At 55.2% G+C, this 26,416-nt stretch overlaps 1 protein-coding gene across 8 annotated transcripts; it reads left to right on the top strand.

The window, feature by feature from the left end:
- Positions 1-15,780: 15,780 nt before the first annotated feature.
- Positions 15,781-25,075, top strand: CHST1 (carbohydrate sulfotransferase 1). Of its 8 annotated transcripts, none has more exons than XM_039552030.1 (2): positions 15,781-15,941; positions 23,060-25,075. In XM_039552030.1, exon 2 carries the CDS (start codon positions 23,104-23,106, stop codon positions 24,361-24,363), a length of 1,260 nt encoding a protein of 419 aa, XP_039407964.1. In that variant the 5' UTR covers positions 15,781-15,941; positions 23,060-23,103; the 3' UTR covers positions 24,364-25,075. The 8 variants fall into 8 exon arrangements, with proteins under 8 accessions (XP_039407964.1, XP_039407963.1, XP_039407962.1 ...); XM_039552029.1 differs by having other exon boundaries at positions 15,832-15,941; positions 23,054-25,075; XM_039552028.1 differs by having other exon boundaries at positions 15,832-15,941; positions 21,908-25,075.
- Positions 25,076-26,416: the final 1,341 nt, after the last annotated feature.

Below are 26,416 nucleotides of genomic sequence, written 5' to 3'. Positions count from 1 at the left end.
TGTTGCCCGGTGCTCGGGCAGGTGAATCCCACAGCTCCCGCGCCTGCGCAGCCATAACCTACAGCATGGGAAACTGCAGCCAGGCCGCAGTGGCTGCGTTGGAACCAGACGTGTTCAGGGCACCTGTGGCACATGGGACAAACACACAGCTCTGGGACCACAAAGACATCAGTGCCACCTGCCAGCACCATGCTGCTCTTTGCCTGACTTCTCCTAGGCTCTAGGTGAGCAGGAGAGATCCCATTCCATCAGCCCAGGGAAGAATGGCTTTCCCCTTCCCCAGACCCTGTCTGGACACTCACCACTGGAAGCAGGGATGGGAACAGGTTATTTTAGTGCTGACCTTCATGGTGCCTCTGTTTCCCAGGGAGAGGAAGACCCGGACTCACCACTGCACTTTGCAGGGAGGACAGTGATGTCCAGGTTCCCTTGATGGTGAGCCCTGGTGAGCTGCTGCAGCAGCCTGGCAGCAAGGCAAGGGTAGCAGGGCTGATGTGCAAAAAGCTGGTGCTTTGACCCATGCCACTGCTCTGCTGAGGGAAGGGGCTCTCCCAGGCCCATCCCCCAAATCCATCTCACCCTGCTCCAGAGTCTTGTCTTGCAAACAACCATCAGCTTTTTAGGGCTCTGAATCCAGTCCTTGCAGAAAGAAGCAAGTGCCTGCAGCAATCATAACAGATCAAAAGGAAGGGTGGGAGTCAGAGCCCACAATTTCCTTCTGCTTCCACTAAACGAGGAATCAAATTAACCTGTGAGTGAGCTGAGGGAGACTGCCCTGACCCACTTTCCCTCTTGGGTGGATTCATCTTTAACCCAAGAGCACACTGGTCACAGTGGCCCCCAGGGGCTGCCTCTGCCCACTTTGCTGGACCTGAACCTCAGCCATGGCTGTCCCTCAGAGGATGATGCTTGAGACTCTGGGTGCCAGCACATGGCTTTCATCCCCCCCCAGATGAATAAGAGAGGGGAGGATAGGATAGCAATTTGCTCTTGTGTGGGTTTGGGCATATTTTGGGTGTCCCCCTGGCTTGTGGCAAATCTTCCACATCTGAGAAGGGATCTGCTTGGAGATAAAGCACAGCCCTTAGCTAGAAGGACACATTGCTTTTTTCCCCTGCCATTTTTTGACATACAACCTGCATTTGCTGATGCTGTTGGGAAACAGAGATTACTGCAGAAATGAGTAACCCCCACTCACTCCTCTCACAGAGCTGGTTAAAATGACAGAAGCAGCAGGGGCCCTGTGGACAGTAATGGACTCACTGCATCTCTTCCCACCTGAAAAACACTGCCTGGTTTGTTGGGAAATGGAGAACTTGCTGGAGGCAGGCTTAGGAGCTGCCCGATGCTGTGGAGAAAGATCACTCCTTTGCTCTCTTTTGCCCATCAAAAGAAAAGCAACCCCCCACTCGTGCTGTAAGCCGTAGCACAACCCAAGTTGTGCTACATGGGCACAAACAACACTTCTCCCTGGCCTCCCAGGACAGGCTGTGACCGCTGTTTTCTTGAGAAGGTGGTTCAGGTGCCCACCTGTTTGCTCTTTCTCTTCCCTTGTTCCAAGCCAGTGGTGTTTCTGTACCCTGGGAAGGAGGGCTGCTCTGTGGCAGGATGTTGCTCTCTGCAGCTGGAGGGGGAAGATGGAGGAGCTCAGGACTGAGGGACAGACCTTGACCCCAGTGTCTTCCACACATGCAGGGAGAAGGTGCTTGGAGTGGGATCTAAGCAGCCCTTCAGATACTGCTACTGCTCCTAATTGTTCCTGTAACCAGGTGCCATAATCCCTGTGGGGACTTCAGAGGTGCAGACTCCACAAGCTGTGTGCAGAGGTGTGATTTGTCATGGCCTCCTCTGGGATTTCTTCCTGCCTCCACCGGGGATGGTGCTTCATCCCCCAGGATTCAGCGTGGAGAGGGCCAGGGGAGCTGGCACTGGAAGGCTGCCAGCTCGGCTCTCCCCGCAGGTGGACAGCAGCTGCAGCCTCCTGCGATTCAGACCTCAGACACGACAAACCTGGCAACGGCTCACCCCAGGGCAGAGGTCACAGCAGCCTATTTCCCCAGGGCAGCATTGGGTATAGGATCCTGGTATTCCTTCCTCTCCCACCCCATCCCAATCATTCAGGATTCAAAGGCAACTTAACCCAAACAACTCTGCTTCTCTGCGTCATCCCCACCCTGTATCTGTGCCTTTCCCCCATACCTCCAGCCTCCCAGGACCTTGCTGTAATGCCAGGGGGCCACAACTCCCACATCAGCAGCTCTGCACAGCTCCAGGGAATGCGCTGCTCCTGCCCTTCAGCCTCCCTCGTGCTCCTCCCGCAAGCCATGCAATCGGTCTCCTCATCTCAGGACGTGCCCTGCCATCCATCACTGACTGCCTGAGCACATTATCCTTCACTTCTCCAGACAGCAGTCGAGGAAGGCAGCTGGGACCAAGCAGTTCCTCTGCTGAATCCCAGACACGCTCACACCTTGGCCCTGCAGGGCTGTGCTGCAGGGCTGGGGCTTTGCTGACTTGAACCCTCCAAAGACCAACAAAGTCCATGGAGCTGCCTGGCGCTGTGGGCACCACCTGTGATCCTTGGAGATGGAAGTTGTGGCAGATGGGACATTCGGAATACCACCCCTGTGGACCACAGACAGCTAAATCCATCCTTGTTGCCATGTCCTGGCCAGTACATCCTGGCCAGTACCCCCAGGGCTGTGGTATGGGTTGTGCACTGCCAGGAGGGAGCGCGGTGCCCTCTCTTTGAGTGAGGGCAGCAGGGAGGCTGGGAGTGCACAGCAGCACAGGGCACAGACAGGGGCATGGGCACGTGAGAGGGGATGGGGTCAGTTTTTGCCCAGCACTTGAATGATTTTGCCCAAGACCATAAAGTTTCAGAGGCAGAAGTCTATTCCTTACTCTGGGACTTTTCTCAGGTGCCACTTCTGCTGAGTTTTTCTCCCATTCTTTGACTGTTTCCACTCCTTGAGGCAGGAGCTTTTGCCTGCAGCACCCCTGCATTCCAGTGCCTGCACTCCTTGTGCTGCTCCCCTGCAAACCCTCCCGACAGCGAGGCACAGCCTTCCCACATATGCCACAGCTGCCCTCCTGAGCCCCCACACTCACCAGTCCCTCCTTCCCTGGCTGCCAGACTCCCCAGAGCAGCTCCAGCCCCTCTGTGTGCACGGGGGGGAGCAGTGGGCAAACACGCGCTGTTCTGCCACATGAGTACAGCAGAGAAATGCAACAGCATTTGCTCTGACTTATCCAGCAGAAAAATGACAGCAGGGAAATCCCAGTGCTTCCACCTCCGAGATTTTCACAATAACACCTCCTGTGGCAGGGATGACCCCATGGGGATACTGCTGTTCCAGAGCTCCTAAGGAGTTGACCAAATCTGACCTGGTATCACAGACATGGCAACTAGGGGAAAAAAGATTTTGGAAGGCTAAAAAGAATCACAGCTTCTGGTGGTATATTACAGACATCAAAAAACCAATTCTGATAAATATGTGGTTTAATGTGAGTCAGTAGTAACAGGTGCTACAAATTTAAATACCTCACTGCACACTCAGTACACAGCTATGCAGAATTATGAAGCACTTTGGATTAATATGCATTTAGTACAACGCACCAGTATATAGTTTGTATTGAATTGCTGCACTTCTGTGTGCATGCTAATATTAAATGGGCCTCTACTTGTGTAGATAACAGCAGATATTCAGATGCCAATGCTGATCTAGAGCTTTCAATGATCCTAATGCAATATTTTGGAGAAGCACCCAAGGACCAGAGGGCTAAGTGGTGGTCAGGTCCTGCTGGCTCCCGTTTGTGGGTCCTGCAAGTTTGGAACAGCAGGAAAGGATGAACAGCCTTGGTTCTCAGATAATGCTTTTTGGGGTGTCTTGACACAGACACATCCCAAGGGATGGGCTCACCCATGCACCCTCTGAGCATGACAAGGGTATCCTTGCTGGGGACAGATGTCTCAGCTCCTGCTGCTCAGCCACCAGGCCCTGGCTGTCACTTAGCTCCACGGTGCCAGTGTGTCACCAGCATCACGGGAAGAGTGGAATCCTCCAGGGATGTCACATTCTCCTTGCTGTCCACTCTGCTCACAGCAGCCTGGGGAGAGGCCACACCATGGGCACCCCTCACAGCCTGCAGCCCTCTGACTGGTGCTTGATTCCCTGAGGACTTGTGTCCAGGCTGATGTGAAAGGTTTACACTTCCTTCCCAGGGACCATTCTGCAGCCTTGGACCTGGGATTACCAGGCAGCTTCCCACCCACTTTCACTCCTTTCTCTCCAGCTTCATCCCTCTTCTCCCTCCTCCCTTGGGTATTTGCTACCCTGGCTCCATCTCTTAAGCAGACATGAGGCTCTTTCACTCTCTACATGCCAGCTTTCCAGCCTGTTCTCCTGTTTTCCCACAAACTGTCCCAGTCAGTTTCAGCCTCTGGCAGCCACCTCAGGCTGGACATGGTGCCCCAGGATGCTGTTAGGGCTCTCTAGAGGCACAGATTGTCCACTGACTGCCTCAGCCATGCCAAAGACATTCCCAACCTCAAATGCTACTCTCAGTTTCAACCTGCAGTCTTGTAGGGATCCATCATCTTCCACCCCTGCTCCCAAGCAAGACAATCAAGCTTTCCCTTGTCATGCCTCACCCTATCCTTCCCCTGGCAGGTGGATACCCAGGTCCCTCACACAGTTCACAGTCCCGGAAACTGGGTCTGGTGCCACTGTTTGAGGAGAAAAAATCACAGAGATATCATGGCATCCTCCATCCTTGGAAGTTTTGCAAGACCTGACTGGATAAAGCCCTGAGCAATCCAGTCCGGCCCCATAGCTGACCCTGATTTGAGGAGGAGGTAGGACTTGAAACCTCCTGAAGTCCCTGTGAGTTTTCTTGTGGTCTTAACCCCCTGCCCACACAAACTTTAGAGGTGATCCCAGACATTTCCCAAGCTGCAAGGGGCTAAACTTTGCTCAGGTTCAGGTGGCAGCATCTTCTTTGAAGCTCTCCCCTCACAGCCAGGAGCTCCTTCCTCCAGGGTCTCCCTGCTTCACAGCCCCTCCCAACCTTCCCCTTTACTGACTTCCTGAGGGAGCCCCTCTCTCCCTGCCAGTGCCAGGCTCCCACAATGGTGCTGAGTGAGACCTGGCTCAGCAGAGATGGGAGGCACACGTTGCCTGCTGGGGGAGCTGAATAAAATGAGCAGAAAATGCGCTGAAGCCTTTTCCACTTTTTTTATGGCTGACAAATTAGTTTTACATTAAGTTTTTAACATGCTTGGCTTGTCGGCTCTGCTTGGAGTGTGGCGGGACCAGGCAGCACGGGGGGAGAGGGGACGGCAGTGGGGGCAGCAGGGACAGGTGGCATTGTGCTGGAGCAGATGGTGCCTGTGCATGTTGGATGCAACCCCACTGTCAGATGGGGCAGGCTGCCCCAGCTCCAGGAGAAAGCAATGAGCCTCGTCACCTGGTGCCCCAGGACTTTGGGGTCTCCTGCCTCAGGCGAGGAGGAAGAGGAGACAGGTTTCCAGGAGGCACTGGAACCCACTCAGGTCCAGTCAGACACCTGTTTTGTCCCTTTCCTCGGGGGCCACAGTCATGACCCTGTGCAGGGCAGGGCATCATCCCAGTTCCACCTCTTCATCTGACAAAGATGGTGGGTACAGTCCATCCCCAGTGAGTGCCTGAAATCCCTGCTTAGCTCTCCTCTGCCTCTCCAAATGCTGCAGGAAGTCAGCAGAAACCTTGACTCTGCCAGCCCCATGATGGTCTCTGATTCCATCCTCAGGAAGTCGCAGGAGGGTTCCCTTGGTCCTGGAATAGCATGTGGGCAGGTGAAAGTCACAATGAAATGAGATGGCATCCAATAATTCTTCAGAAAGGACAGTTTCATCAAACCCAAAATATCCCCCCTTGGCTCCCACTGAATGGGTGCCACTTCTGCTCCAGTTCTAGAGGGGGTGGGGGGCAGGTGAGGCAAAACCAGCTCAGAGCAGGCTGTTTAAACTACAGCGGACCCCGAGCTACTGTAGTTTACACTGGGGAACAAATCCAAGCCTTTCATCTATCCATCCTCAGGGGTTTTAAGTGTCTCCTTGCTTGCAGGGGTTAGCAAAGCGAGTGTTTTCAAAGGGAAGAGAAGGGATGGCAAAAAACAGCATCCACAGCTGGGAGCAAAGAGCAGCTTTTGTGGAAGTCACGCGAAGAGAGAAATCAATACAGCTCTAAAACAGGCACGACAAAAGAACAAGTGAAAAAATCAAGTGGCCCACCAAATCAAACCAGAAGGTGCAAGCAAGGAGCTTCACAGCTGCCTGGGACAGCAGGAGAAGCCACTGAGGAAGAACAAAGATGGAGCTCAAAACATGTGAGGCAACAAAATGACTCAAGACATCACACTTCCAGTATCAAGTCTCCACAGAGTCCTGCTGTTGGGTCCAAGCCACTGCTCCCTGCAGAGATCTCCTGCAGCCTGTCTGAGCATCCAGCAAGGCCCCTGTGCCTCAGCTGAGCTCTTGTCCTGATGCCTCCTGCTCCATCCGTGACCCTTTCTTCTTTCTGGCTCCACTGCATGCTATCTAACCACGCTCCTCAGAGAAGGATCAGGCCCTGAGACGGTCCAGAGGTGCGTTGCTGGCTGCTGGGAGAACAGTGCACAAACAGAATGTACACTGCCCTTCACTTTTGCAGACATGAACCTTTTCCATGGACATCTTCTGGAGGAGCCAGGCAGCACCTGTTTACAGTGGAGGTGTCCCAGCCCAGAGACCCTGCCTGCTCATTGCTTTGGCCTCAGAGGACCCAGGGCATCCCCTTTCCCTCCTCTGGGGACACCAGGCAGTGTCCCTGCCCTAGACAGTGTCCTTGCCTGCTCCTGTTGCCGTGCTGGGTCAGCAGCCTGGGAATCTGTTCCAGTGTTACGCCTGGAGGAGAAGCAGCACCAACATGCAGGCTCAGCAGAAGAGATATCCTATGGGGAAAAAGGCTGCTTCCAAGTCCCCCCTCCAGCGCAGCCAAAAGCACGGGCAAGCCCTGAGCAAGGGCAGGGGAAGCAGGAATCAGCAGGAGGTCTTAGGGAGCTGGGTGAACTTGGAAGGCACCTCCTGAATCCGTATCATGGAGCTAATCCAGGATTTCGATGCTCAGATACTGACAGCAGTAGCCACAGGTACACAAGCAGGAAGTGTGAAGCAGAAACTCTGGACCCCAGCCAGCCTGTGCCCCAAGCCGTGGTGCTGTGGCCTCTTTGGCTGCCTGGTGCCTAACCTAAGCTCTCACATGGCCCCCATGGTCCCACGGGACCATCTAGAACTCCCTATTGGCATCTTGAACAAAGCCCTGACTTTCCATCCTCTTCCCCAGCCTGGCTTGCAGGGGAAGCCCATTTATATCAAGCAACCTGCGCGCCCAGGAACGGAGCGAGCTGTAACACCGGAGCGGCATGGCCAGGGAGGGAGACGGCCCCGGCTTTGCAGGAGGATCCCCCGGCTCCTGTGGCCCCCGAGCCTGCTGCCTGCAGCCTGCTGGCCCCTGCTGCCGTGCCTGCAGGCAGGGCTGCCATGGCCGGGCTGCTGCGGCTCGCTGAAAGGGCTCATTGTCGGCAGGGGCGGAGCAGGGACACAGGCGGCATTGAGGGGTGGGTGCCCGTGCTCCCGGCTGGCGGCAGGGCCAGCCTGCCCCGTGCCTGGCCGCTGGCAGCCCCGACCTCACAGACCTCCTTGAAAAGGCTGGTTTGTAAGGCTGCCCGCAGCCAGGAGCTGCAGGAGGGTGAGGCACCTGGCACGCGCTTCTGCAGCTCCCAAATGAGAGCATCCTCTGCACTGATCCTCCTACCCCATCCCCTGCCGGCCCCACCACTCTGGCACAGCATCACGTCTCTGAGCTCTCCAGACCTGACTTTGTTGCCCATCCCCAGCCCCTCGATGTGAAGCTGCAGCTCTGCTCAGCAAGGCCACCACCACCCCAGTGCTCCTCAGAGCGGCTGAGGGACTCTGCCCATGCTCTCTGCTCCCTCTCTCCTTGGGACAGGGCTGAGTGGGATCCAGCTTGGCTGGGGAGGGAACAGTGGCAGGACTCCAGCTCTCCCTGGCCCTTGGCAGCTCCTGCAGCCACCAGTAAACACGTGTGAGGCTCCTGCAGCCACCAGTACACACACAAATCAGAGGAAGGAAGGACGCCTGCTTGGGGAAGCTGGCCCCAAGGCTTCCGGCACCTGCAGCCAAGGGAGGCCAGGCTGGGATGTACCTCGAAAGGGGTGGCAGGGTGCCAGAGGCAAAGCCCCCCATCCTCTCCTACCCTACTGCCCTGAGAGGTGCATCAAAGGAAAAATTGCTTCCAGAGTGACCTGGCTGGATGACCTGTCAGATGGCAAACAGCATTTTCTCTCCCAGCCCTGGAGCCAGGTCCTGTGCAAGGATATATGGGCAGTGTTTCAGGCACTGGCTGTTTCAGGACAGGGTGAAGCAGCAGCTCCCCACCTTTGCCAGCACAGACCCAGTGGGGAGCAGGCTCATCCCCTTCCCTCCCAGGGCAGCCCTGCACACCGGCAAGGAGCAGTGCACAGCTGCCAGTGAGGAAGCCCTTCCCAGTCTCGTGGATGCCACGGTGTTTTGGGGAGGGGGCATGGGGCTGGTACCCAGCACTGCATAGGGATTCAGTGCACAGCCTTCTGCACCCTCTGAGCAGCAGCTGGAGGAGACAGGGTCTCCTTGGGGACCCATCTGTCCTTCGAGAGACAGGCAGATGCTTGAGGCACTTTCTGGGCTTGCAGTGGCAATGTCACCAACTCGTGTGCATCCCAGTTGTGTGTAGGCTCCCACGGAGGCTTTGTGAACTTCAGGCAGTTTAGGATGAAATGAGAGACTCCACTGATGCCGAGCTAATTCAAGGTTCTGCAGAAGTGTGACAACCACATCAAAAGGGCTGGGGAGGCGGAGCAGGTGCTGTGCATGCCGGTGATGTGGGTCACACCTGGCTCTCCAGCAGAGACGCTGCTCTGGGATGCTGGGAGTACCACTGCCCTGGACCTTCTGCCAGAGACAGCCCTTGCCTCTTGGGGTCAGGGCTGGGAGCACAGCAGGTCCCATCTCCTCCTGCTGCTGCATGGCCAGGCCGGCAGCCCCTTCCTGGGCAAGCACCCTGCTCCCTTATGGCAGACATGCCCTCACCAGTGCAATCCCTGAGCTGGGATAGAGGCAAAACTATCTCAGGACAGAACTATAGCCCTCCAGTCAGACTTTTCTTTAGTCGCAAGTACTGCAAACAGGATACTGCAGCCTCCACCCTTTCCCTGGGCACTGGCCACTTCCTCTCAAGATGCCTCTGCTCTGTGGGGATCCCTATCAAATGTGGTGGCCATGGTCATACCAAACTCAGAGCAACCTAAAAACCCCCAAAGCATTGTGAGTAACAGTAAGAACAAACAGCACCACACACACTCTTAGGACCTTGCATCCTTTTTTTTTTCCAAAATGGGAAACTAATCTGACCCAAAACGCCTGGATACTCAGACAGACCTGCTCTAAGGTCCAGCAGAGCCTACTCCTCCCTCTCTGGCCAGCATCCCAGCCTTGGCAGCTAGCAAGGAAGGGGTCTCATTTCCCCCAACACACAGGACATGTGGCATCCAGGCCTAGCAGGTGGCAGGCTGTTCCCTGTCTTAGCCCTTGCAGAGTATTTTAATGGAAATATTAATGCTGGTATGGATGCTAGACAAATGTGAGCTCATGTGTGTATGAAGTGGGGGAAAAGCAGAACAGGGGCTAGAAGAAGGGCTGTATTCAGAAGCAAGGATGCATTTCCAGTTAGTCAAGCTGAGTGCCACCAAGCCCAGGTCTGATAAGCCTCAGGACAGACGCTGCATTAGCAGAAGAGAGCAGCATGTTATTACTTCCTGTTAACCCAGCAGGAACACAGTTGCAAAAGACAACTCTGAACAGACAGACAGTATCAGTCCAATAAACTAGTTCATGATTTCCCAGCAAGAGGAATGCAGGAATCATAGGGAGGACCCAGCAATCAGCATCCCATCCTGTGAGTTGCAGAGATCGTGAAGAACCCTTGGGGACACACATCTTGGTGTTTGTATGTAAGAGAGCATGAATGGGGAAACACATTAGAGATTTTGTATAATAAAGTCACCTTCCCCTCTGCAAGATTTTGCTGTCTTGCACCATGATTGGATGACCCATGCTCTTCAATCACTGACAGAAATTTTCAGGACACACGAGTGTATTAACGTGGAGCACCTTACCCTGGCATGGCATCAAGGTGGCACTCGTGGCTGGCTTTGACAGCCTTGTCATTTGTTATGGGATCAAAGCAACCCACGTACCTGATGCCACCAAGAATTACAGAGAGGTAGCTTCTGAGGGGTTTTCTACCTCTCTGAGGCAGCTGGGAAGGCTCTGTGGGGCTGGCAGGGAGGCAGCGGCCCAGGACTGGTTAGGAAGGGGTGTGGGTTGTCAAAAAGACAAACTACTCTTTAACCAGGTTTTTAATCTCCAGTCTTCACTGACACTTTCACAAATCCCCCTTTTTCAGTCCAGTGAAATATGGAGCGTCTTAGTACACACACACCCAACCCCTCTGCAAATTCATAATATGCGAATTATTTTTATTTAAAACACCAGAAGCAGTGTTAAATTTACTACTGTATTTCAAACTCACAGGAAATGGGACTACAAAAGATACAGGCTGAGTAAAAGCATTGACTTGGGTACAGCATGATTTATGGGGCGTATTTAACATCGTGAAGCCTGATGTACACTTTCAGAGAAGAAAACAAAAATACAAAGATATGTGTAGTCCAATAAGGCTTTTGATACTGGTTTGGGGTCTCCACCAGTAGATGATTTTCCTCCTGACCTCACCTCAAGGGGGGTGGGAACAGGCCTGGGAGGGATGACCTGGGGGCTGAGTAAAGCTGGGGGAGAACTGTACCGTGTCCCATTTATGTTATTTTCTGTGCTAGGAGTAAGGCAGACCCCAGGAGCTTGTCAGGTTTGACCTTTTCCTGAGTAAGATGAGATGCTAGGGGATGACCAGCCCAGGCTGTTATGGATCGCAATGTGCTAAGCAGGTGTGCTGAGCCAAGGCAGGATCCTTAGCTGAGATGAGTTAGCACAGCTGCTCTCATGGTCAGTCCTGAGATGCTCTCTGTGCTTCTGGGGTGTGTGTTTTCAAACAGACATCAGGCAGGCTGGAGAGACCAGCAAGAATCATGAAAAGCCCAGAAAACTCTGCTTCAGTATGAGAGATAAAGAAGTTTAGTCGATTTAACTTCTCACAGAGAAGGTTAAGAGGTGCCTTGATCATGATCTATTAATACCTACACAGGAGAAATAGTTCAGATAGTAGATAGCTCTTTAATCTAATAGGCAAAGGCATAATGCAATCCAGTGGCTGGAAGCCAAAACTCAGTGTCTCCAGCCTAGAAATAAGGGGAATGTTTCACCATCAGGCACATCAAGCCCTGAAACAACTCACCCACAGCAGCAAAAGCATCTCTCCTGAGGCAAAAGTGTGCCTGCACTGACGGCTCTGGTGCAGGAATGACTGGATACAAGGCTGTAGCCTGTCACCCACAGGGGCAAGGCTGAGCAGTCACAACGAGGATTTGGCCCTGAAAACCTGGGATTTTACAAATGGGTAGTTGATTCAGTTTATTTTTGTACAGAGGAGGAGAATCTCCCCCACCGCTCCTGCCCAGCAATTCAAAACTGATCTGTAGCCACGATTCTGTGCTTATTTCAAAGTGACTGCATAACATCGAGGCAGTTACTTTTGTCCTCATCCATTTCCTTCACCTTATGTGTTATATTGACTTCTTGTGGCTCTTGGGTTCGTCTTGAAGAGGAAGAGGGAGTGAAAGGCAGGGGTAAATAAACACATCCTTGGGACATTACCACTCCTGAACACACAGAATTTCAAAGCTCCTCAAGAGAAGGGATTATAGCATGAGCTGTTTATCTCCCCTTCTGAACTACAGAAGCATGATAAGTCTCAAGTATTTTGTTAAAGCTTCTACATGAAGGCAAATGAGAAGGAACATTTTTGAAAGTCAGGTGTCCCCAAAATATTCTAGTCTTTGTCCCTTAAGATCAAGGTATCAAAAAATCACTGTGAGAAATCTCGGCTGGCGCTCCTGTGGGGCTTAGGAAGGATTTCAGTAACCCCATCGGGCTCTGGCAGACTTTAGAAACTCCTCGAAGCGACGCTTGCGCCCTGCAGCCCTTCAAAGGGAACCCCAGGGCAGGGGGGAGGCAGCGGCAGCCCCGCTTCGGCGCAGCCCTCCCGCGGCTCCCCGCCTGCTGCAATGCCCCAGCCGCGGCCGCGCTGCTGCCGAGCCAACAGCAGCCCTTCCTCTGCGGCACACCTCCCCATCCTCCGGGGATGGCAGCAAAGTTTTTACCGTCTCGGCCCGGAGAGGCGCTTCCTTCCAGCATGGAAAGCCTGAGCCCGGCGGGAGGGTTCCTGCGTTGCTGCCGGAGCGGCTGCCGGCACTGCAGCCCAGGGAGAGCCTCCGCTCCTCCGGCGCAAAGAACACGTAGCACGCAGGTGGGCTTACAAACACTACACTGCCGTCTGACACAGACTTGCAAAATGCCGTGCTCAAGCACACAAATAATGTTTTCTGTTAGTTTGCCTTTAAATTTGCGTGCCTTAATGCATTGCTCTTTATGTTACCGGCGTTTCGCAGGATGTACGGGGTATGTAATGTGGCCAGGTTGCTGACAAAATCATAACTTTGCTCCCGACTGCATTTGGAGTGATTAGAACAGTAACCTTCATATCACCTTAACAGCCACGTTGACGTTTTATTACATATATCCCCAAACGTTGTTAAGGTAGGTTTTTTGAACCTTAAGAGAAGAAAATACAAACCCTTTGCAGAGATCTGTTGCTGAAGAGCATGGAAATTGGATATTTTCAAACTGCATTTTGGCTCAGATGAAAATTTACAAGGTGAGCTTCCTTGACTCACCAAGTCAACAGCAGCCTCTCTGCTCTCCTGCCTGGAGCCACACAGGAGAGAAATGATGCCTTTCAAACAGAACCAAATTTTCTTGATGAGGGTGAGGTACAACCACAGCAGTCCTTCCCTCTGAAAGCAAACTGACAACAAACACACACCACAGAGCCTAATTAATATTTTAATACTCAACAGTCAGAGATAGAGAGCTGTAATATGTACTAATGAACAGCATCTCTCTAGATTAACACTTAAAATACCAGGGCAGCATCGGAAAACATGATCATGCCCAGCTGAAATAATCAGAAGCATCTGTTTGTCCTTCAACCAGCCCTGGTTTTATTCCTCATTTTCTTGCACCATTCTGTCAAATTGCTTTCTTTTGTATGAGACAGCATCTACAGAACCTGTAGGTATGAGTCCAAGTATCTCTGCGACTGTTCCAAGTTACAGGACACCCTGGATTTCTACAGATGTACTTTAGAGCAGTCTCAGTGATGTGTAAGAGAGGAGCAAACCCCGAGTCCTTGGAAAGACTGGGAAGCACGCAGGTGCATATTCTTGCTGCAAGCCCCTTGATTTCTTCCTGGCACTGGTCCCTGGACTGGTTTATGCCCCCTTTGGCCAAACTCCTTGAAATTCTGCCATTCCTGCACTTCCAGTGCCTTGGCCCCCAGTGGGAGTGAAGCAGAGCCATGGCTGTGGGCCAGCTGGATGCCTGCTTGCAGCTCCTCCCCACCACTCGCTGGAGGTGCCAGGTAAGTGGGAGCACAGGTCAGGTGCATGCCATGGGCACCTGGAGCTGTCGAAGGCCTGTAAGCCCCACGGGGGTGGCACTCAGGGCCATTGCACAGGCACTGTGGGCTCACAGGTACAAGGTGGGCTGCACCATGGCAGATGATTCAGCAGGAAGGGGATGGTCTGAGCCAGCACATCACCTGAGAAGCACCAGCAACACAAACCCCAGGGCCACCAGCTTGTTTCCAGCAACAGCTGGTGGCATGGCTCTTTCCCAGCTCTATGAAGAGTCAGACAGGCAGGGGCCTCAGTTCTTGTCCTTTGCAAGGTGTAGGAAAACAAGCAAGAAAACGAGTGGCTTCAGGGCTTTCTCACTCAAAACAGGGATACACCAATGCAATAGCACCGTATAACGAATGCTACAATGGGGAGCTGTTGCTATGGTGAGGGAAATAATATTTAAGCACCAACTGTTTATAAATATAAAATCCCTACAAAGTTTTCTAAAATTAGATTAAGGGGGCTAGGGCTGTCAGGATATTGTAAAAAAACTTGAGAAATACCAGTATTTTTGGACACGCAAGATCTGGGTGCTCCTAAAACAGCAAATGTAAGTCCAAAATGCTAAACAACAAACGTGACGATCTGCTGTTGTGCTTCCCGAATTTTAAAGGCAATCTCATAGCTCTGAACTCACTGTCGCAGCCTGGCAGGCCTCTGAGAGTGGAGGTGAGACCAGTGTTCCCAGGGATTTATTCTTCTCTTAACACAAGTGCAGCGCAGAGACCTGGGCCCCACTGCTACTTGTTGCCTGCTCTCTGCCAGGTGCAGTTCCGAGCCGCTGCTGAGCATGCTGGTGCTGCGATCCCACAGTTACACGTTGCAAATCCTAGAGCCAGAGGTAAAGATTTGGAAATCCCTGAGCTGGAGAGGCAGCTTCTTGCAGAGCTCAGGGGTTTTTCAGGAGATAGATGTTGCTCGCATGGATGTAAGAAGAAAACTGCTGTGCCCAGTGCCAAGGCAGCTCCAAACATGCCCCAAATGAAATAGGGATATAAAAAATGAATATCCATTGTAGCATCTCCAGAATCATAACCTATCTTTTGCTGGCAGCTGCCATTTCAGTAGAGCTGCAGTTAAACTGCTAAAAATGCAGTTTAGTTGGCAAGTGCTGGGCAAAAGGGAAACATTCAAAGTTGCCAAAAGTAAATGTCTGACCTGTTTCTAGGGGTCAAACAGAAGCAGAAGGAGGAATGTGACTGTCAGGGCACAGCTACTTCAGCTGCTGTGACACACTCCCATGCTTCTTTTCCTCTGTCCTGTCCCACCTTCCAAGGTGAGATGGATGGTGGGAAGGTGCTGTCAACCTGCCACTATTTTGGCGTTGTCACCACTGAGAACGGTTTTGGACCCTGCCGGTGGCGGTGAGCCCTGGCTTAGGCGGCACACGGAGGATTCCTGGCGCTGGAGAACCAGTCCCCATGACAATATTGGTTTTGATGAGCAAAGGTCACCGGAAAACGAGGGAATGAACGTGCACCATCATTGCTACCAAGTCCAGCAGGGCCCGAGGGGCTGCTGGTGCCCCAGGAGCGGGGTGCGAGGAGAGTGTGAGCTACCCGCTGTCCCGCGTCCAGCCGGTCCGCAGGGATCCCCGTGCTCCTACCAGCACCTGGCCTGGGGAACACATCTCACGGGGGAAGCCTCACCGGGCCCCCCTCCCACCCCCGCGACGGGAGGGGCTCTGCCCGCTCCGGCCGGGCGCCTCGGGGAGGTAAAGAAGGAAACGGGGAGTTTCCTGCTCGGCAAAGCCGGGGAGCCCGGCGGCCGGGCTGGGTGAGCGGGCGGCGCGGGGCGGCGCGGAGGCTCTGCCGGAGCCGATGCCGGTGCCTGGCGCTGCGCTGCGTGCGCCCGTGCGCGCTGCCGGGCGGAGGGAGGAAGGGAGGGAAGGAGGGAGGGGAGCGGCGCAGCCCCCTCGGCGCCCGCCCGCCCCTCTCCCGGCGCGGCGCGGAGGGCGTGGAGAGGCGGCCCCGCTCGGCGGGTGCCCGCGGGCGGGCAGGGCAGGGCAGGGCGGCAGCGCGGGCAGGGATGAGTCCCCGCAGCGCCGCCCGCTGAGCTCCGCCGGCTGCCGCCCCCGGGCCGGGCCGGGCTGGGCCGGGCTCGGCGTCCCCCGCCCCAGGAGCCGCGGCCAGGGATGCGGGGGACAGCCCGCCGGGGCGTTCCGCCAGGTAAGGGGCGCCGGGAGTGGGGGGAGAGCGGCGCAGATCGGCGGGGGTGCTCGGGGGCGGCGGGCTGGGGCTCTCTCGTAACCCTTTCCGCGCCACCAACTTTCCAAGGCAGCGAGACGTCGCCCGCAGCGGGAAGGACTTTTCCGGCTGGTGCCCAGCCCGGCTGCGGCGGGACCACGGCCCGGGCGGCGAGCGCCCAGGGGGAGCCGCCGCCCGGGGCTTCCTTAGCGGCGGGGCACAGCAGCCCTGGCCCCAGACCCCCGCGGGAACGAGCTGCCGCGAAACTTGGGCTGCTGTTGGGCAAGGAGCTGCCTCCTGGAGCAAGTGAGTAAGTCCCCGGTGGCACAGGGAGGCCAGATGCCCTGCCCGGCTGTGTAGCCGCGCCGGCCGGCGGAGCGAATGCCCCGGTTTGCTGTCAGACCTCCAGGCGGTCTGAGAAACCTGCCGTGAGGGCGCAGGCTGACGAGGAGACCTCGCAGAGTGGGGTGCAAGCACGCCATAGCATGAAGCAGTCCTCTGGGAAAGCTGTGCGGTTCGAGATCTGGGCTCTCGACGCGGCCGTAGGTTGGGGACATTGCAAAAAGAGTGTTTTGAGGTGATGAATGAGCGCGTTCTTCCCAAGAGAGCCTTCCAGCTCCTGCCAGGGAGTGCTCTGGGAGTGAGCAGGCACCAGCAGGCTGGTGGATGTCTCAGGGGAAGGTGGAGAGCACAAAAAGCCACTGTATTTGCTTTACCGAGGTGTTCGCATCCTCGGGAAGAGGCAGATGCAGTTCAGCAGATGAGGGATAAACAGGCACAGGTGGATGTTGCGATAAGAAAACTCTGGGACTGGCTGGGGTTGGCATTACTTGATAGTGATTAATTAACTGGAAAGGTGAATGCTGTGTGCCAATAGGAAAGAGACGGATTCCCCGTTTCAATTCCTGTGATTGTTTAAGTGCTGGTCAAAGTGGGTTGTAATCTTCTGGTGTTAAAGGATTTTTCGGTCCCTCTGAAATGCAGAGGGAATGGACAGAGATAGGGGAACAGGGGACGTGCCAGGGTGGCTTTGAGCACAGGAGTCTTGTGCCTTATCATAAGAAAAGTGCTCCAGGAGGTGCTGAATGCAAGAGCAGAACGAGTTTGGGGGCACGAAGCACCTCCACTCGGCACACGGTGAGGCACCTGAGGAAGGTGGCGGGCACGAGTCCCCAGCTGGCATTTGAAGCTGTGACTGTAGGGAAGCTCTAGTGCTGTATGGCTGAAGAGGAGGCAAGGCTGAAGATTCATTCCCACCGCGTCAGGATGTCATGTTGGTGGGGCTTGCTGAGGGGGGCGAGGGACTTGGGGACAGAGGCCAGCCCTGCTCACATGTCTGTGGTGGTGCCCAAAGTCAAGTAGTGCTGGTGGTGAGGGGACAGGGGACAGCTCGGCGCTGCTTTTCCTTAGTGGTCTCTCTTTCCCCTGGCGAGCGGTGGCTGCCCAGGCTGGGTGGCCCACAGGCGTGGTTGGTGTCTGCCAGCCTTTGCAGAACCAACAGCGTGACTAAGCCACTGCGACCAAGTGGGATGCTTGCACCCCACCAGAAGCCTGTCTTCCCTGCCTCAGTGGCTACAGCATTGTTTTATGGGATAAACTCTTTGCTCAGTGGGAGAGCGCTGGGAAGTGGCAGGGCCTTTGCCAGTGGGTCACTGGCTGAGAGTTGGTTCACAAGCCTGCGACTTAACTTTTGTGCCTGAGTGGCGAGGTGGGGAGGAGCGGGGCTGCTGGCTGGGCAGGGAGGCACTGCAGAGTGCTGGCTGCCACTTGTCCCCTCCAGCAGCCCTCAACAAGCTGTACTGCCCTGGGGAAGGCGTGCAGGGGTGTTACTTGCTGGGCAGGGGACAGAGGCGCAGGTGCAGGGCTGAGCAGGCGCTGAAGTTGGTGCTAAGAATTCCCTGGGTGACTATGCATGCATGAGTCTCTGGGCGGGGGAAGGGAATGGGGGGAAGAGGGGTTGTCTGCCATGAGTCACATTTTGGGATGTGTCCCTTGGTGAGCCTGCTGCAGTCTCACTTGTGTCAGGAGAGGGGTTTTGCCTTACAGCTCCCGGCCTTGTGCAGGGTGTGCCGTGTGCTCCTCTGTGCCGGTGTGCGGGTGCCCGGCATGCGGGCAGGCAGCCCTGCCCAATCCCAGAGCCATCTGCCTGTCTTCCTGGCACCGAGACCCCGGCACTTCTCAGGCGATCACTGCTCACAGTTGTGTTTTCCAGCTGGTCCCAAAGTCCTGAGTCACTCTGCCGTTTCCATGGAAACAGCTTTGCTGGCGGGAATCAGTTTTGGGGGTAGAGGGTGCTGGTAGCTGGACTGGCACCAGGCAGGTCTGCGGGAAGGACTGGCGGGGCACAGACACTCCTCCAGTGCATCATCCTTGTGCCAGGGTTTCTACCAAGGCTGGAGCAGGCACCTGTGTTACACAGACCCTCACACCTTCTTCCACTCCCTTTTCCCTTCCTCCCTGCCATGGGGAAGCAGAGGTTTCCCTGGCAGTGGCAAGGGAGCTCAGGATGAGCCCAGCCAGGCTGAGGGTACAACTTCTGGGGAGCTGTTGAGAGAGGGGGACAGCCTGGAAGGCACTCAAAAAGAGCAGGTTTTTTTGACTGCCCTGTGAGAGAGCCTTGGGGACAGTAATGACAGTACCAGTAACTGCAAAGGCTCCTGCCTAAAGCTGCCTGAGTTGCCTGAACACGGCCACATCCAGGGAGCAAGGGAACCTGCAAGGAAGGCTTGGGGCAGGCGTCAGGGCAGCTGTCCTTGTGGAGATGCTGTGAGAGCCCCCCACGAGGATGAGAGTGCCACACTGCCGTGAGGCTCTGCCCTGCATAACACCTGGCTGCTTTTGGAGGGGAGAAGACCTGTGAGTTGTACTGACCCCTGCAACTTCCCTGCAGACTTCCAGCCTGCCTGGCAGCACCTGAACTCAGCTGCCAGTGCAGCCTTCAGTGCCACGGCCTGGCTGCATGGCTCCAAAAGCAGGTCATTCCCATCAAACCTAGGAAGACCATCCCCAAAACAGGAGCCCCCGGTCTGCTGCACAATGGCTGGCCGGCCGCATTCGCTGCTGCCCGCACCGGTGACTCACAGATGCCATTCAGCTTAATTCATCACCTCGATCTCCCCAGCGCTCCTGGGCTGTCTTGCTGGCTTCTCGCCTGCCCATCTCCCTCGGAGCAGTGCTGGGAGTCAGTGGAGGAGGAGGAGGAAGAGGAAGGCAGGTGATTACGCATCTGCTGCTGTTGGCAGGTGCACAGGGTGGGGGAGGTTGCACTGCCTGCGTCCATCCTCTCCCTTCCTCCAGGCTCAAGGCTGCGGGAAGTGGAGCAGGGGAGAGGAAAGGCTCAGCACCTTCCTCTTCCCACAGACAATGCTCCTGTCCCTGTGCCAGGCACTGGCTGGCCTCCTGCTGCACTTAGAGCTGGTTGCCGGATGCTGTGTATCCCTTGTGGATAGCCTGGTCCCAATGCGACTGCAGGCAGCTGGACAGAAATGCAGGCAAGGCAGCAGAGTGCAGTCTGGCATGCTGTGACCACAAGGGGGTTTGGGTTGGGAAAGGGGCAGTGGTGGCCCCAGCACAGTGCTAAAAGAGCCCAAAAGGGGCCTTCTGGCAGGCTCCTTGCAGCACCAGCAGTGCCAGGGGCTGGAAGGTGTGAGCGAGGTACCCCCACCCCGTGCTCCATCTCATAGTCCCAGCTGCTTGGAGGGACACCCTGATCTCAGCTCCCACCCTTGGGCTCCATTTGCTCATCCTCTTTGGTGGAGCTGAGCTGGAGACAGAGCAGAGGGTGATTTCGACTGAGAACACTTCTAGCACAGAAACATCTACGAGGCCAGCATTTCGGATGACTCCCATGGTCTGGGGCTGAGGAGCCAAAACCATCCATGCCTCACACGGGACTCTCAGATGCAGCCCCACGTGGGCACGGCCCTCTCTCGGGCTGCTGTCCGTACTGAAGGCCCTGGGTATCAGAGCCTGAAGAGGAACAGGCTGATTTCAGAACAAGGTTCCTCGGGGCAGGAATGGGAGTGCGAGCAGCTGTCCTGCTGTGCCTGTGTGCATCCTGCAACATCCTCCTGGGGCATGTTGTCTGCAGCCACTGCTCAGCCTGCCCACCCCGAGCCGTGTGGAGCCAGGACAGCTCCTCCTTGGCAGGTGTTTGCACCAGCCTGGCTCTGTCTGACAGATGAACAAGAGGCAGTGGGAGTAAAAGTGATCCTCAGTTGTTCTGGCAGCTCCCAGGTGTCATGTGCTTCTGCTGCCCCGGGAGCTCCTCCAGAGCACCCAGCTGCCGGTTGCCACTGTTCCTGGAGCCCAGGGCCGGATTGAGCAGGAGCTGCAGCCCCTCAGGGACAAGCAGTGATGGGAGGAGGCAGGAGAGCCAGCCGGGAGGTGAGAGTAGGCTCTGGCTGGCTTTAAAGGCCACAGATGAGACATCAGGGAGGGAGGCCTTCTCCCAAAACCTTCCCCTCCCTGGCTGCAGCTCAGCAGATGGGCAGGGCACACACCAAGGGTGTCAAGGCGCAGCCAAGGCTGTGGTTTAGCACTTGCTCAGTCAAGGAGGTGAATCAACACCCCGTTTTTCCCCTCCGCCACTTGGGACATTGCAAAGGGGAATGGGTTAGTGTGGGTGGAGAACCTGAAATGCTCACAGCCAGTGAGTGATCTGGTGGGAATTGGGACCAAGAAGGCATCTGGTCTCTGGTTTGCCTTTTTTGGGGAGCCGGCCGCAGGTTTCTGCTACAACCAGGACAATCTGAGTCACATCTGCTCCAGCATCCATCAGCAATGAAGCAAAGAGTAGGAGTTGAGGTTGTGTGAGGGATGCAGTGTGGTTGGCCATCACTAGAGAGCAGGAAAGCATTCCCACTGCAGCATGCAGTAGACACCTGGGCCAGGGGATGCCAGCAGGAACTCTCCTGCCCTGTTCTGCCTTAGCAGACCAGGAAAAACACTTTATCCAAGAGATGGAATATCCAATGTGGACACTGAGTCTGGGTTTCCCCTTTGCAGGGTGGGTAACCCCAATCCAGCAGCAGCAATAACCAAGCATCTGCGACTTTGGTCCTCCACCCATGTGCCACAGTCCTGGGCAGGCAGCAGTCCAGGTGAAAGCAACCTGTATTCAAAGCATCATTTTGGGTCTAAAGCACAGCTCTTAGTGCACAGATACAGGAAGCGCTGGCAGGGGGTTGCCTGCAGCAGCTGTGCCAGACCCCCTGTCCTGGGATCCTGCTCTAAACCCCTGCTCCCAGTGAGAGGTCTCTGCAGTTGATAGTTCCTGAAGCTTCTTGCCTTCACAAAACAGCTGGAGCAGTTAGTAAATAATAAAGATATTCATTAAAAACAAGCTGGTTTTTACTCACCTGCAGGTCTGAGCTGCCCTCCTGGTGTCACTTGCTGGGTGACAGGGTCTCCCTGGGGAGTGGAACACATTGAGGATATGGGAACAACACACCATGCCAGCTGCTATGGGCTCTGCCGGGACCACACACCAGGAGCATTGCACTGTCCCAAGCCCATCAGGGATTTCAGTGTGCTCTGGGTTACAGCGGCTCTCACATGCTGAAATCCATTGCTGGCCCACTGGTCTTCCTTGGAGACCTTGTCCAAGCAACAACAGCAGTGGCTCTGACAGTCCTACCCACAGTGACCATGTGCTGGGGCTGAGCAGGGGACCAGGCACTCACCATGAGCTTGGGGCCAGCACGTTGTTCTCCCTGGGGACCCACAGAGAGCAGGGAAGAGGAAGCAATGGCAGTGATGATACAGTGGGCTCTGCGGGATGAGGAGCAGAGGTACTTGGGTCTGTCCCCTTGGTTTGCCTGAGGTGGATGGGCAGGTGAATGTACCACACTACGGGAGGGGAGACATGGAAGGAAGATGGGCAAGGGAAAGTGGGTGCAGGGGAGCTTCAAAACCATTGCTAATACTGGTGTGTCTCCCACACACAGGTGGTTTAGCTTGTTTGGAGTTTCTGGAACGCATCTTCTTTGTGCTGCCTCCCAGCCCCACCGACCCCCTGGGAGCAGTAGTATGTGGATGTGAAATACCTGTGCTTTGGAGAGCAGCTGGCAGTTGGTCAGTGAACAGGGGGGATATTGCAGCACCACCAGAGTTACATCCCCTCCCAGCAATGTGGCAGCTCCCCAGGCATGACGGGTACCCCCCCACATGGTCCCTGAGCATCCCATCCAAGGGTCCTGCTCAGTTTCACCTACCCTTGCCCATGTGTGGGCAGCAGCAAGGCAGGGCTAGCACCACTGAAATGGTCCTGTGCAACTACAGCCCCACTCTTCCCTGCATCCATTCCTGTTGCCAAGGGCTTCTGCTGCTGCCTTGTTGGCAGTAGAGTATGGAGGAGATGCAGACTCTCATGCTTCCTCCTTTGTAGTATTGTTTTTCCCCTCTGGTGCTCGGAATAGGAGAGCCCTGAATACCAGAGTGGAGCAGGATCTTACCAGTCCCACAAGCTCATTGCTGAGGGCACAGCTCTGGCTGCACTCATGCCCAGAGGCTGACAGCCTGAGCTGGCTGTTGGACCTCTGTGCAAAGAGGTGTGCAGCTCCAGGAGAGACATTGCTGCTGTCCCAAGCAGGAGGTTGCTGGCCTGGATGGGCCATGCCTTATCCTGACAGCTGGACAGAAAGGATGGAGACAAGATAGCACCATTCCCTGACCTTTCCCTGCCACAGCTCCTGCACTGGGGTCAAAGGCACTGGCTGGTGGGGTGACAAGTGACTCACAAGGCAGCTGGGGAAGAGGGTTTGCAGCAGCTGGATGGAGACACACGGACAGTGTCACCTCCAGGTCCTAACATCCCCCTGCCGGGGCTGCAGGGCATGAGGTGAGCCATGGAGCACAGGATTTATGTACACCCCCAGCCTGGAAGGAACAGGTCTGAAGTCCTGGCTGGACATGTTTCTCCAGGCTTGCCAGCCTCTGCCTGTTATTTTTCTTGTCTGAAACAGGGCTCTGCAGTGTGTGACTGGGATTCACATGGTCATGACTGATGGACATACATTGGGAGGGCATTTGTTGGTACCTGCATCTGCTGGGTACTTGGCAGTCCATGCTCAACCTGTGACTTCTCTGTTGAGTTGCAGACACCAAGACGACCTGCGAAGAAGCTCCATGAAGGTGACCAGCCATGCAATGTTCCTGGAAGGCTGTACTCCTCCTAGCCTTGGCATCCATCGCAATCCAGTACACAGCAATCCGGACCTTCACTGCCAAGTCCTTCCACAGCTGCCCCATCCCTAATCCTGTGAACTGCAGCCTGAGCCAGGACACTGATGTGGTCGACAGGCTGTGCGATGAGAATCCCACTTTCCCGTACAACCTCTCCAGGAAGACGCACGTTCTCATCCTCGCCACTACCCGCAGCGGCTCCTCATTTGTTGGGCAGCTGTTCAACCAGCACTTCGATGTCTTCTATTTATTTGAGCCCCTCTACCATGTCCAGTACACCCTGATCCCAAAGCTGACCCAGAGCAAGACTACGACAGACAGGCGGGTCATGCTGGGGGCCAGCCGAGACCTGCTGAGGAGCCTGTACGACTGCGACCTCTACTTCCTGGAGAACTACATCAAGCCCCAGCCTGTCAACCACACCACTGACCGCCTCTTCCGCAGGGGAGCCAGCAAGGCCCTGTGCTCGCCACCTGTATGTGAGTCCCTGGGAGCTGTGGATCTCCACTTGGAGGAAGGAGACTGCGTGAAGAAATGTGGGAGCTTGAACCTGACGCTGGCCACTGAGTCCTGCAGAGAGCACGGCCACGTGGCCATCAAAACCGTACGGGTGCCCGAGGTCAGTGACCTCCGGGCCCTGGTGGAGGACCCGCGGCTGAACTTGAAGGTCATCCAGCTGGTGAGGGACCCCCGGGGGATCCTGGCATCCCGGAGTGAGACCTTCCGAGATACCTACAGGCTGTGGAGGATCTGGGATGGCACTGGCAGGAAGCCGTACAACCTGGATGTGACCCAGCTCACCACAGTGTGCGAGGACTTCTGGAACTCTGTGTCCACCGGCCTCAACCGGCCGCCGTGGCTCAAGGGAAAGTACATGCTGGTGCGGTACGAAGACCTGGCCAGGAACCCCATGAAAAAGACTGAGGAGATCTACGATTTCCTGGGCATCCCCATGGACAGCAACGTCGAACGCTGGATACAGAACAACACCCGAGGAGACAGGTCCTCCTCCAAACACAAGTACGGGACGGTGCGCAACTCTGCAGCGACGGCGGAGAAGTGGCGCTTCCGTCTGTCCTACGAGATTGTGGCGTTCACCCAGCACGCCTGCCAGCAGGTGCTGGCGCAGCTCGGCTACAAAACTGCTGGCTCCGAGGAGGAGCTGAAGAACCTCTCCATCAGCCTGGTGGAGGAGAGAGACTTCCTGCCCTTCTCCTAAGGCAGCCCCAATGAGCCTGGTTTTGATGCGGACTGTTTCTAACTGATGCCTTATTTTATTTTCTTTCATTTTGTTTCCCCCCTCTCTCTCTCTCGTCTTTTTCTCTCCAAAATTTGCACTAAACCTTGAGCAGGAATCTCAATGGCCGAGTCCAGGGGAAGTGACTGCTGCCCCTCAATACATTTTGGATGCCAGGAGGAGTTGGGCCTCCCAAGCAAGAGCTAGAACTCTGGATGGGTAACAATGTTTACAAACCACACAAAATGTATAAAGCGACCTTCAAGCTTTCCAAACCGAAGGGTATCTGGGGTACTGTACTTTTGCACTGTTTACTTTTACAATGTAAGAGGTAAATATAAATATAATTTATGAATGGTGTCATCCCCTCCAGAATAACTCCCTCTGCCCCCAATGAGCAGGTTAGACTGGAAGCTGAAAGTGGAACAACCTCTTCGTTTTTGATCTCAGTGTGACATGTCTGTCTGTTTAAGTCCTGTTATTGGGCTGGGCAGTTGGTCAGCTGCTCCTACATGGTTGTTTGGTAACACCTGTGATAGTTCTTTGTGCCAAAAACCCACAAAAGAAAAAAAAAAAGGGAAAAAAGTGATTGGGTGGTTTGGTAAAAGCCCAACACATTTAATGCTTTATTTCTGTGTTTTCTGTAAATAAAAGTGCAATAAAACTGACCTGGGGGTGAACTTCACCTGAAAGACCTCAGCGAGTATACTGGGGTGGATGCACCACCAGGCAAAGGGCAGCATCTCCTGGTCTGCCTGACTCCTGCGAGGCTGGGAGCGGGTGGGGTAAGGCTGGGGGGGCAGACACCACAGCCCCCAAGGTGGGGGGAGCTGCAGCCACCTCCTCGGGCATGTGCATGTTTGCCTCTGAAGTGTGTCAAAATGCAGGCAGTTAAGGCAAAAGCAAGAACCCGTGGCTATTTACTGGCCTGAAAGCTTGTTGGTCTGCATGGGGGCATAGGACTTGCTGAAGTGCCTGACTCCAGAGTGCTAATGGCACCAGTACAGTGAACCCAGCTCCATCAGGCTGCCCCCACCCATGTCTGACAGTGCTGGTGCCAGAGCATTGGCATCCCCTGTCCTGGAGGCCAGGGGAAGTGCTCTGGTGCAGGTGATGAAACTGCCAGAATGAAAATGAATGAACAAGATGATCCTGGCAATACACAAGTATTCCTTCATGAGCTGCCTGCAAGACACTGGGCCTGTGGGCTGGGCAAGTCAGAAAGCTGCTGAACGGGGGAGCCAGGCATGCAGGGCAGGAACACTGAGAGCCTTACACAAGACATTGCTGGTCTGCTTGATCTCTGTCTGATAGAACAGCTGGCCAGCTCCTCCAACCCAGCTGGGAGAGTCCCAGCAGTCCAGCCCTTGAGACATGTCATGCAGACCACAAGCAGCTGCATATGGGAAGCCACTGGGGCCAGTCCCCAGGGTATGGAGGACAACAATGCCCCAGCAGTTTCTCAGTTGCTCCTGGAGCCAGGCAGGGCAGGGACCCAGAGAGAGATGAGACCACAACTTGTGACATCTACTCACAGCTGCACACTCCCAGCTTTGGGCCTGCTCCTGGCCCAGAGGGGTCTGAGCCACCCACAGCCCACCTACCTGGGCACATCTTCACTCCAAAGGTCTCTTCTGAGCTCTGCTGCCCACCAGCTTTTGCCCCACTCTTACCTGGGAGAGGAGTGGGTGCTGCAATTGCACACAGGGGGCTGGGACACGCTGCCTGAGTGAGACAGGGCAAACCTGTAACTACAGGTGATTTTGCCCCATCCTTTCACCCCTTAAAAGACCTCTGGAGGGGAAGCTTGTTAGTGGTGTTTTGCAATTTGGCTTAATGTGGCAAACCAGCTGGGCTGCAGGAAAGGTGAGAAGCTGTGATGTACCTGATAGCTTCTCCTCAGGGCTCATGGCTCCAGCACCTGTAATTCATCTGTGCTGTCTGCAAGGCTACATGGATGGCTCCAGCTCTGTGAGGAGGAATGGGGGGAGACAGTGTGCACTTGCTGGGGATGGGCACTTCCCTCATCTGCCTC

Source organism: Corvus cornix, chromosome 5, assembly GCF_000738735.6.
Source record: "Corvus cornix cornix isolate S_Up_H32 chromosome 5, ASM73873v5, whole genome shotgun sequence".
Lineage (NCBI taxonomy): Eukaryota > Metazoa > Chordata > Aves > Passeriformes > Corvidae > Corvus > Corvus cornix.
The sequence above is the reverse complement of the archived record's forward strand: the minus strand, read 5'-3'. Positions and strand labels throughout refer to the sequence as shown.